This window comes from Labeo rohita, chromosome 8, assembly GCF_022985175.1.
Source record: "Labeo rohita strain BAU-BD-2019 chromosome 8, IGBB_LRoh.1.0, whole genome shotgun sequence".
Taxonomy (NCBI): Eukaryota; Metazoa; Chordata; class Actinopteri; order Cypriniformes; family Cyprinidae; genus Labeo; species Labeo rohita.
Window position 1 is genome coordinate 30,915,021 of NC_066876.1, and position 13,148 is coordinate 30,928,168.

At 32.5% G+C, this 13,148-nt stretch overlaps 1 protein-coding gene across 1 annotated transcript in view; it reads left to right on the plus strand.

Annotated features, from left to right (window-relative positions):
- Positions 1 to 13,148, plus strand: part of prdm6 (PR domain containing 6) — a 37,544-nt gene that overhangs the window by 19,963 nt on the left and 4,433 nt on the right. Inside the window, exons 4-5 of the mRNA XM_051117703.1 lie at positions 3,652 to 3,776; positions 9,903 to 10,251. Coding sequence (XP_050973660.1) covers positions 3,652 to 3,776; positions 9,903 to 10,251 — 474 coding nt within the window. The remainder of the gene's footprint in view (positions 1 to 3,651; positions 3,777 to 9,902; positions 10,252 to 13,148) is intronic.

The following is a 13,148-nucleotide window of genomic DNA, read 5'->3' on the forward strand; positions in this document are numbered from 1 at the left end:
AAACAGGTCATTTTCACATATTTTGTTTATTTGACTGTAAAATTCTAACAGAATGTGCAATTTTCAAATGCAAGGTGTAATTTTTTCAAACAACAAATGGCTTTTAAAAAAGTACAGTTACAGTTGACTATTAGTGTTGTGTAGTGAGTTTGTAAACAGAATTTAAATAGACAAAAAAACAAAAAAAACAGGAATACATTTTCTGATTTTTAGTTAGAAAAAAAGAAGAAAAAATATGATCGAAATAATCCAACACTACATACTTAAAAATTCAACTATATTACATGTATACAAGCGTTTTTTGTGACACTGGGTTGCACAGTTCATTCAAGAGGCTTTTTTGTTCATGCATATACACATATACACATGCATGCACATACATACGCACATACATTTACACATTTAAATAAAATTTTATATAAATGAAGTTGAAATTTTGACTTTTTTCTCATAATTTTTTCTTTATTCTCAAAATATTTTGACTTTATTCTCAAAAAAAGATAAAATTATGAGAATAATATCTATAAAATGTCGAAATATTACCAGAATAAAGTCAAAATTCTATGAAAATAAAGGCCAAATTCTACGAGAATAAAGTTGAAACTGTACGAGAATAAAGTGAAAATTCTATGAGACTAAATTGAAATTGTATGAGAATAAAGTCTAAATATTTTGAAAATAAAGTTAAAACTATACGAGAATAAAGTCAAAATATTACCAGAATAAAGTCGAAATATTTTGAGAATAAAATTAAAATTATGAGAATAAAGTCAAATTATTTTGAGAATAAAGTCAAAATTCTATGAGAATAAAGACAAAATATTACAAGACTAAAGTTGATATTCTACAAGACTAAAGTCGAAATTATACGAGAAAAAAAGTCTAAATATTTCAAGAATGAAGTCGAAATTAAGATAATAAAGTCAAAATATTATGAGAATTAGATCAAAATTCTATGAGGATAAAGTCTAAATATTTCGAGAATAAAGTAGAAATGTTTCAAGAATAAAGTCAAAATATTACAAGAATAAAGTCAGAATTCTATGAGAATAAAGTAAATTCTATGAGAATAAAGACTAAACATTTTGAGAATAAAGTAGAAATATTTAGAAAATGAAGTCTAAATATTTAGAGAATACAGTCAAAATAATTTGAGAATTTAAATCGTAGAAATTACAAAAAAAAAATTGAGAGTATAGTCTATATTGCTTATGCAAATGGCCCAGATTGAGAGCACCGGGAGAAGTTGCCAGGCCACCAGAATTTTTTTTCATTTTGTTGCATCCGTGCGGCTGCATCATCTTACTGGAACAAGGAAGAGTCAATTTTAAGAACTTGTGGAAACAGCTTAATATCAAGAATATGATATTTATTAACAGACTGAACAGGAACAACTTGTTATCTTAACATCAGTTCACACACCCAATCGACATTCCTTTGGAGGGCGCCATATATTTATTATATTTAACCCTTTTTAATAAACCACAAATACATGTGGGATTATTAACAGAAATCATACCATTTGTCATACTCACGGGCAAAGTATGCTTGGAAATAATATTTCATGTCTTCGATTGCATTTGTTATTTGTAGTTGGCCAGCCCCCCAATAGCAATAAGCTTTGTGCTTTTGGCACTTTTAATATAAAACAAAGTCTCAGCTTTAAAAGTTTTATAGCGAAATACAACCAGTGTGTCTTGCAATATTGTGTTTTTCAAGCTCTTTAATGTGGTGTGACAGATCGCTGTATTCATGTGAATCAGCTCATTAAATTATACTGTTTTCTTTGTGAATATTCCACCACCTGCTCTGCAAAAATGTCTGTGGCGTCCAACCTTTCATTCCTCACATGCATTTAATTAAAAACAACAATAAAACGTTCTAAAGGTTGAAGTGGACTCCAACTCGATAGCAGAAGTTATATTGTTGTCTTTTCTGAGGTATACATTAAGTTACTATTCACAAGCTGTTTTATTCACATTCTAATACAGTAAATGATTGGACAAAATATTTAACATCTTCCATTTATTATCTGCAGTTTATAGCAAGATATTAAAGTCAGAAGGCATGAAAAAAAGTATAGCCTAATTTAATGAAACGAATGTCTCATTATTGTAATTGGAAAGATGATTGACTTACATGCCCCTTAAACTGAAATTAATACAGCGATCTGTCACTCCACATTAAAGAGTGTGAAAAACTTATTGTAAAGCATATTGTTTGTATTTCACTATAAAACTGACAGATTTTGAAAGCTGAGATTTTTCCTGGTGCTCCCAATCCGGGCCATTTGTATGCACAATTATTGTAATTTTGACATTATTCTCAAAACATTTCAACTTTATTCTCAAAATATTTTGACTTTATTCTTGAAATATTTTGACTTTATTCTTGAAATATTTTGACTTTATTCTCATAATCTTGACTTTATTCTCGAAAACATTTCGACTTTATTCTCGTAATATTTCAACTTTATTCTTGAAACATTTCTACTTTATTCTCAAAACATTAAGATTTTATTCTTAAAATATTTTGAGTTTTGTCTCGTGAATTTGACTATTCTCTAAAAATTCTGACTTTATTCTCATAATTTATTGACTTTAGTCTCGTAATTTTGACTTTATTCTTAAAAACATTTAGACTTTATTTTCGTAATATTTTGACTTTAACCTCATAATTTTGACTTTATTCCCGTAATATTTCAACTTTATTCTCGAAACATTTACACTTTTTTTTTCTTGTAATATTTTTTACTTTATTCTTGAAACATTTCGACTTTATTCTTGTAATTTCGACTTCATTCTCAAAACATTTCGACTTTATTCTCGTAATACTTTGACTTTATTCTTGAAAACGTTTGACATTATTTTCATAATATTTCGACTTTATTCTTGTAATTTCGACTTTATTCTTGAAATATTAAATATCTTGTAATCTTAGATTTTTTGTATTTTTTTTTTTAACATGGCTCTAAAACGTCATTGTAGAATTTAGTGTTGGAAAACATCGGTGTGTGTTTTTAGGTGATTTTAGTTGCATTATTCCGCAATTAGATGGTGACAAGAGACTGTTTTTATGAGTGAGTCAACAGTAAAGCCTTTTTATATATTGAAAGAGACTGAAACGCTGATGTAAACAAGCAAGTTATTTTAACTTCCAACAACAGCTTGTAAGATGCAGCCAACAAATGCACTGAGCATCACTGTCAACAGAAATCACCTTTAATAGATGAAAGAATAGTACGACAAAGATATCTCTTTCCTCAACGGACATTCAAACTAATGTTTTATTGCAAATATGAGATTGATCTGAAGAATGAATTCTGTATCAGATACAGGTAATCACACTCACCCAGTTCATCTCTCTTTCATAATACTCTACATAATACAGTGAGGTTTTAATACAGTAATACAATAAGCTTTTAATGAAGCAGCTCAACGTTTCTTCGTTACTAGTTCTAAAGTAACATTTTTGAATTAGTAACAGAGGCTTGTGTCAAACTTAGATTTGAATCTGTGGTGGAAGGAAGTAGTTCCACACACAACGTTTTTTTTTTTTTAAAGACACTCCACACTTGTGGCATTGAACTGTTGTATAAATGCAGTATCGTGCGAGTAGTGTTTTTCTAAGCATTGTGTTTGAATGTTTCAGGTCGTGTATCTTCTACCGGGCGTGTGCAGATATTCCTCGAGGAACTGAGCTCCTGGTTTGGTACAACGACAGCTACACGTCTTTCTTCGGGATCCCGCTGCAGTGCGTTGCACAAGACGAAAACTGTAAGAGAAACTCTTCTAAATGCATCTCATCTGAATAATTCACACAACAGACACACTGTTGATATATATAGGAATAGTTTTTTCCGTCATTGTTTCTCGTCTATCACAACTTTCAGATTCAGAGATTATTTTCATTGTGTTTAGTCGCTGCTAGATAGACGGATCTCATCCAGAGATTTCAGCTTCCATTTCAGCTTCTGCTTTTTAAGGAGTTCATGCTGGTTCTGCTCAGTTTTGTTGGTTTTGGGCTGATTAATGTTTCACCCACATTACAGTTGTAGTTGCTGAGTATTTTAGTCTCACAGTAATTCTTTCTGAAGTGCATCTGTATGTATGTCTGCACAGAGCTGGGCGATATGGGAAACAATGAAGTCTTTTTTTAATTTTTTGTAAACATTTAACTTGCCAATTTTAAAAACAAAACCACAACATGATTCAAGTAACATTCTCTTGATTAAAAACTCCTGCATTATACTTTCTAACAATGTAACCATGAATAGATCAGTATTGTAATAAATGTGGTTACAATTATTCATAAGAACATATATTGCATCATGTGTTACAATGCATAAGTAATACATTAAAACTACTTTTATAATGCATTATACCTAAAGGCTTTAAATTGTTTAAAATGTTACTAAATGTTCATTTAACACAGTGTAAACGCAGGCTTGGGAGGATTACTTTAAAAATATATTCCGTTACACTTACAAACTGTTACACATGATGAAAAAAGTATTCAGTAATATAAAAGTAATGTAATCTGATTACTGATTACCCTGGACCACAAAACCTTAAGTAGCACAGGTGCATTTGTAGCAGTATTCAAAAAAAACATTGTATGGGTCAAAATTATCAGTATTTATTTTATGCCAAAAATCATTAGGATATGAAGTAAAGATCATGTTCCATGAAGATATTTTCTAAATTTCCATCTGTAAATATATTAAAACCTAATTTTTCGTTAGTAGTATGCATTGCTAAGAACTTCATTAGAACTTTAAAGGCAATTTTCTCAGTGTTTTTATTTTTTGTGCACCCTCGGATTCCAGATATTCAAATAGTTGTATCTCGACCAAATATTGTCATATCCTAACAAATCATCAGCTTATTTATTCAGCTTTCTTATGACTGTTTTTGTGGACCTGGGTCACATATGTAAACAATAAAATAAAAAATACTTATATTTATTTTGGATATGTTGCAAAATATTAAATATTTAAGGAAAATGCAGTTTGTTGTAACTATGCTATAACTAAATGTTCTGCTCATATAAAACCAGAACACAACAGAAATGTTTCCGCAACAGAAACACAGTACAAATTAGCATTTTTTTTCCCATTAAACAACTATAATAAAAACAGATGCTCTGAATTATGTTAACATTAAACAATGCTAAAATATTGATTTTAAAATAACTGCAAAGTTTATATCTAATTAAAAACTAAATGTGCATTCAAACTGTTCATTCAAGGTCAGAATCCTTACAGGGAAATTACCAAAAGCCAAAGTAAAACAACATATTTTAAATACATAATTAGGATACAAATGACAAATTATATCCATGTTTTTCGTTATGTTTATTAATTGTGTTTTATTATGTATGGAAAGCACATATTCGCTTTCATTTGAGTGAATGGATGAATCAGAAGAAATTAGCTCTAGTTCTTCAGTGTTCATGTTTCACAGTGAAGTCTGTTTCTGGACGTGAGAGTGAGTCTGACAGTCCGGTGTTTACAGCAGACAGACTTTATGAGTTCAGTCTGGTTAGTGTTGTGTTTAGAGAGCGCTCTCTCCTTCCAAACGCTTCTCTCAAGTGTGTTGTGTGATCTGAGAGATGCGATGTTGAGAAATACTGTGAGAGAGGAGCTCCGCTCTGATTTTGACAGTGTTTGTCTGTGGAGCTCAGGATTCATGTGTGAGTCTGAATCTACGAAGACTCTGATCTGCTTGACAGACTAACATATAATCAGTGTGGTCAGCGCAAGTCTTGAAATACCCTGGGCTGCGGAGCGGAGCTTTAATCTGCCTGTTTCTCCACGTTGGGTCTAATCTCAGGTCAGCGGCTGATGCTCAGCGGTGATCAGAGATTCATGCTTCATGCTGCAGTGAATGTGCTGGCGTTATTGAATCAGAGCGCTCTCACATGTCTCGTCTTACAGTCGGTTAATTCAGTGTTTATGTGCACAGCGTGTTGCGTGATGAAGAATGTGGAGTGTGGTTTGATGATGGAAGTCTTTCTGAACATAAAGAAGACGCCGGTTCTTCGTCCGGCGCTGAAGATCTGACTCTGTATGGCTGATTGTCTAATCGTGTTCAGTCATTTTTCCAATAAATAAATGTATTATATTTAATACATTTATATTTAAAGATTAACATTTACTTCCAAAAAGAAAACCAAGAAAAGTCCAATAAATACAATGTTCAGAGTAAACTCAAGAATTGATCAAACGCACTGAATGATGCACATCTGTTTGGGGTCAATGAAATTTATTGAAAGAAATAAAGGTAACACTTTATTTTAAGGTGTCCATAATACAGAGTAATTACCTAATTAAGTACCTAGTAGTAGCCGTTGTACTTACATGAAACAAAATGTACTTGCCATGTAACTAAGTTATGGAACAGCCTGAAATTACAGTTTGTAATTATGTAGATGTAATAGGCAGCTACTGTTACACATATGTAACAGGCCGAGTATGTTACAGCTGCTTGTACACTTGAATACAATCTTGATACGCTTTATTTTAAGTAGCTTATGCCTGTGTAATATTCTGTCATTTTAATGTAATTAGAAAGGTATTAAATGTATTTCATCTATGTACTGGTGGGTTAAATCAAAGACTATAGAATACCCAAGACTTGTCACTCATATAGTTTTGAATGGGGAAAGATGCAACGCTCATTATGGCCGCAAAGCCCCACCTTCTTAATGAAAGAGCCAATCGTTGACTAGTAAAGTCAGCATGTCACTGCAGCTGCCGTTAGAAGTCCCAGTTGCACTAGAAACAGTCAGCGTTCTGAGACGTGTGCTTAGTACTGCGCATGCGCACTCGGCTGAAAAAAAAGCTTTTTTTTAACACTATTGCAGCATGAGGAATGATATTTATAAGGCAGTTTGATGTCAGATTTCATTGGTGATTTGAAATGTGAAGTTTAATCGTAAGCCTGGTGAACAGTTTTGGAGAATTTGTGTGAAATGACTTGCCTTAAAGGAAGGACTTGCCTTTTTTTGAAAATAGGCTAATTTTCCAACTCCCCCTAGAGTTAAAACCACAACATGATTTCGAATGCTTTCAGCCGATCTCTGGGTCTGGCGGTAGCACTTTTAGCATAGCTTAGCGTAGATCATTGAATCAGATTAGACCATTAGCATCTCGCTCAAAAATGACCAAAGAGTTTCAATATTTTTCCTATTTAAAACTTGACTCTTCTGTAGTTACATCGTGTACGTGTAATAATCAAGGAACTTTGCTGCCATACCATGGGTGCAGCAGACGCAATGATATTACGCAGTGCCTCAAAATAATCTCCCTGTGCAAGCAGGTGGTCACGCTGGTAATGTTGACGGAAGTTAGCCTATTTTCAGGCTCTGCATAATATGATTGCGCCTTCTGCACCCGTGGAAACGGCAGCAAAGTTCCTTGATTATTACGCCGGAATGAGAGTACAGTTCCTAGCCTTACCGGCTTAGAAAATCACAACTTTTCAATTTTCATCGATCTTAGTACACAATGTAACCACAGAAGTCAAGTTTTAAACTGAAAAAATATTGAAACTCTTTGGTCTAATGCTAACGGTCTAATCAGATTCAATGATCTATGCTAAGCTATGCTAAAAGTGCTACCGCCAGACCCGTTGATTGGCTGAATGGATTCAAAAACGGTAAAACTCAACTGTTTAACTCTAGGGGAGTTGAAAAATGAGCCTATTTTCAAAAAAAGTGGAGTGTTCCTTAAAAGGGACTTTGGTTAAATCTAACTAAGGTGCAGCTGGATAAGGTGTACAGTATAGATACACATGAAGTACAATCTTAATACACTTTATTTTAAGTAGCTTATGCCTGTGTAATATTCTGTAATTTTAATGTAATTAGAAAGGAATTACATGCATTTAAGCTGTGTTCTGGTGGGTTAAATCAAACTAAGGTGCAGCTGCATAAGGTGTACAGCATAGATACACATGAAGTACACTTAAGTACAATCATTATACACTTTACTTTAAGTGGCTTATGTCTGTGTACTTACATTTTTAATTATGTTGTATAAAGTGTGCGACACACATGTAACAATTTTTAGGTTATTTATGTAGCTGTATAACAGTGGGCGAGTAACAGACTCGGTCTGTTACGTATGTGTAACAGTGGCTGCCTATTACATCTACATAATTACAAACCATAATTACAGGCTATTCCATAACTTAATTACATGGTAAGTACATTATGTTTCATGTAAGTACAACGGCTACTACTTAGTACCTAATTAGGTAATTACTCTGTATTATGACACCTAAAAATAAGGTGTTACCGAAATGAATGCTTTTACTCATTAAGGATGCATTACATTGATCAAAAGTGACAGTAAAAACATTTATAATGTTTTGAGAGGTTTCTATTTTAAATAAATTCTGTTGTTTTGAACTTCCTGTTCATCAGTGAATTTTGAAAAATAAAATGACAGTTTCCACAAAAATATTGGACAGCACAACTTTCAACATTGCTAATAGGGTTGCAAAGGGGTGGAAAAATTCCGGTAAATTTCTGGAAACTTTCCAAAAATCCCTGGAATATTCAAAAAAAAGTTTACAAAATTTCTGGAATTTTTCCGAAATTTACTGGAAGTCTTCTGGAAACTTTTTTGCAACCCTAATTGCTAATAATCAGAAATGTTTGTTGAGCAGGAAATCAGCATATTAGAATGATTTCTGAAGGATCATTTGACACTGAAGACTGAGTAATGATGCTGAAAATTCAGCTTTGATCACAGAAATCAATTACATTTTAACAGCTATTCACATAGAAAGCTGCTTTTTTAAATAGTAATATTATTTCATAATTTTTAACATATTGCAGCCTTGATGAGCAGAAGAGACATTTCAAAAACACGAAAACTTCTGAACAGTAGTGTATATTATTGTAAGTGTAATTGATCAATGACTCTTTGAACAGATTTTGAACATGAAATTTATAAATTTAATAAATGAATAAATAAATGCTCATCAAGTCTGCATTTATTTGATAAAAAACAGAAAAAAAACAGTAAAATTGTGAAATATTATTGCAATATAAAGTAAGAGTTTTCTATTTTAATATACTTCAAAATATAATTTATTTTTATGATGCAAATCTGAATTTTCAGCATCATTACTTCAGTCTTCAGTGTCACGTGACCGTTCAGAAATCATTCTAATATGCTGATTTTTTTTAAATCAGTGTTGGAAACAGTTGTGCTGCTTAATTTTTTGGAACCTGTGATACCTTTTTCAGGATTCTTTGATGAATAAAAAGTTAAAAAGAAATCATTAATTAAAAATAGAAGTCTTTTCTAATGATGTAAGTCTTCACTATCCCTTTTTTCTTCAATTTAAGAAATCCTTTCTGAATAAAAGTGCTAATTTCTTTCAAGAAAAAAAAAATAATTTGATATAATATTTTGTATATAATTACAAAATATTTCTATTTTAAATAAATTGTTTTGTTTTTTTTTTCTTTTTTTTTCACTCTTCTAAGAATCTCAAAAAAATCACAGGTTCCAAAAAGAAATATTCAGCAGCACAACTGTTTTTAACATTCATAATGATTTCTGAAGGATCATGTGACACTGATGACTGGAATAATGGTGCTGAAAATTTAGATTTGCATTACTGAAATAAGTTAAATTTTAAAGTATATTAAAATAAAAAACTGTTGTTTTAAATTGTAATATTATTTCACAAATTTACAGGTTTTTTTTCTATATTTTTGATCAAATAAACAGCCTTGGTGAGCAGAAGAGACTTCCTTAAAAAATACAAAATCTGATCCCAAATTTTGAATGGCAGTGCACTTTTTTTATATTTTATTTTATTTTGGTTAACATTGATATTATTTCGAGTGACTGAGATGTTGTGCTGGTGTTTCTGTGGCAGTGAACGTGCCGTCTACTGTCATGGAGGCCATGACGCGTCAGGACTCCCTCCAACCCTTCAGCAAGAGCCCCAAATCGTCGCCGTCGTCGCTGCTCCTGCCGCGCTCCATGGTGTTCCCACAGTCACCCCACTCTCGGAGCTTCTCTCTGCTGGATAAGAGCGGCCACGCCGAGTCCAGTCTGAACCAGATGAGCTGTAAGAACCAGCGCGTGCTGGCCAGCCCCACGTCTACCAGTCAGCTGAGCTCCGAGTTCAGCGACTGGCACCTGTGGAAGTGTGGCCAGTGCTTCAAGACCTTCACACAGAGGATCCTGCTGCAGATGCACGTGTGCACGCAGAACCCCGACAGGTACGACAATCAAAGACTGGATAGTACTTTACAGCATACATATTGATTCAAAACAGCTTCATGGGAAAATAACAGCATTACAATTCATCAATTATGAAAAGAATTCAGTTTCAGCTGTAAAGCAGCTCTGCAGAAGACAACAGTCATTATTCACATCAATTCAGATTCAGTTCAGTTTAATAACAGTCAATGTTGCATCAATTATAAAACAAATTCAGTTCTTTGATTCTTAATTTGAAATGTGATTTTTGACCAGTGACGCTGAATGTTTTCAGTCTCTGAATTTGACTCTTAACATCTGAAGATCTCTGAGATCTTCACATTTCTCCAGAACGTTCCTGAGTTGATTCGGCGCTGCGTTTTGGGGCGCGTGTAACATCTCTAAACCTAATTAAACACGGCCGAGGATGTATTGGAAAATTTTTGCTTAGCTCTATTTTCTGGGCTGCGTTCAGTCCTATAAATCAGCTGCTGCGTCACAAAGAAATCCCCAGTCCAAAGGTGATGCAGAGGAAAACAGATGCCACTTATTCAATAAACTAATATTCATACAGAAGAAAAATGTTTGCGGGATGAAGTCAATGTGAGGCTTTGTCGATACTCAACTTTACGACCCTGAGGCGCAGATAAAATTTAGCTGAACGAGGCAATCCGTGGCACCGCGTGACTCGGGGAATCTGTTGAAAATGATCTGGCTGATGCTTTATGGCCTTTGGCTTATACATATTTATTGATGTTTAGTTTATATGTACATTTGAGCGAGGATAAATCACGCCATCATTGCAGAACGGCGGTTTGTTCTGCTGATGTGCTACTTGGACTCGAGGTGTTTTTCTTGTTTTTGTTTGCTCGCATCAATCTCGCCCATGACACGTTTCATTAATGAGTAAAGAACGATTCATTACCGCATCGAGCAGAATAACGAGCGCAAATAAATATTCTCCTGCCGTCAGACTCAAATAAGACGTTAGAGGAGCCACTTCTACTCTGCTTCAGTGGCGGACGAGACTAAAACGCGGTGAATCTGGGTTGGTAGAGTCAGGTTTGTGAAGTGCGGCTCGTGGCGTCGGTGTTGGAGGTCCGGAGGGTTATTTATGTCTGTCCTGCACCGGCCGCTGCAGCAATAAACAATAAGGCGACATTAATCACGCGTGCTGCTGTAGTTAAAGCGCCGCACACATTCATCATCTGAAGATATTCAGCATCACTGCATCTGCACACAGAAAAACTTAAGTCACACGATCAGCTCCAGCAGGAAAGAGACACGCTCAGGAAACACTGACATCTGTGCTCAAACACTTCATGCATGAGAGAGTGTGAGAGAGTATAGATACACAAATAGAAAGTCTTATGTTTTTTTTTTCACATTTTATTTAAAACCATTACCATTAAAATAAAATCTTTTTTTTTCACCTCTGGGCATTATTGTTAGAGAATTTTATTAGAGTTTTAAACATATATAAAGTATGCACTAAATGTTTTCTGTTTAAATGTGGTAAAACATGGTGGGTGGGTGTGTGTGTGTGTGTGTATATGTATGCATATGTGACCCTGGACCATAAAACCAGTCTTAAGTATCATGTTTTTTTTTTGAAGCAATACCCAACAATACATTGTATGGGGAAAAATTATTGCGTTTTTTTTTAATGCCAAAAATCATTTGGATATTAAGTAAAGATCATGACGATATGAAGATATTTTGTCAATTTCCTACCATAACTATTTCAAAACTCAATTTTTGATTAGTAATATGCATTGCTTAGAACTTCATTTGGACAACTTGAAATGTTTTTTGATTTAGATTTTTTTTTCTGCACCCACAGATTCCAGATTTTCTAATAGTTGTATCTCTGCTATCCTAACAAACCATGCATCAATGGAAAGCTTATTTATTCAGCTTTCATATGATGTATAAATGTCAATTCTTTTTTAGTAAATAATATCAGCATTTTATTAGTATTACAAATGTTAATATATCTCTATTCATAAATAAATATGTCTAGACAATTTTTATATATTTTTCTTTGCCAAAAAACATTTGTTTTTGCATATATGTATGTATAAATAAATAAATATATATATATATATATGTGTGTGTGTGTGTGTGTGTGTGTGTGTGTATATATATATATATATATATAAAACTTAAGAAATATTGAGAATTTAACAGTTTAACGTGTTAATATATTTCTATTCATATATAAATATGTCTAGAAATTTTACATTTTTTTTCTTTGTCAAAACATAATTATTTTTTATAATTTTTAGATAAAATTAAATATACGAAATATGTAAAACATTTTTTATATAAGATTAGAAAATATGTATATCCCTCTCATAATTTAAGAATGTTAACATTTACAATTTTTACATGTTTTTCTTTATCAAAAACAATTATATTTTTTAATTATTTTATTTTTAAAAATTGTAATATATATTATTAAAAAATAAATAAATATTTTATAAGATATTGTAATATAAATTAATATATTTAAATATTATATGTAAATGTATAACTTTTTATAAATATATTTAGTACATTTCCTACCATAAATATATCAAAATTTCCTACCGTAAATATATCAAAACATAATTTTTGATTAGTAATACGCATTGCTAGGAACTTAATTTGGACCGCTTTAAAGGAGATTTTCTCAATATTTTAATTTTTTTGCACCCTCAGATTTTTAAATTATTGAAATGGTTGACCAAATATTGTCCTATCCTAACAAACCATACATTAATGGAAAGCTTATTCAATATCAAAAAACTGACCCTTATAACTGGTTTTGTGGTCCAGGGTCAAAAAATAGCAACCTGATGAAACCGTGATTAGGCCTGTAAGGGAAATATGATGTTGCTTAAATATAATATCAGAAGGAAGCAGTGGACAGATG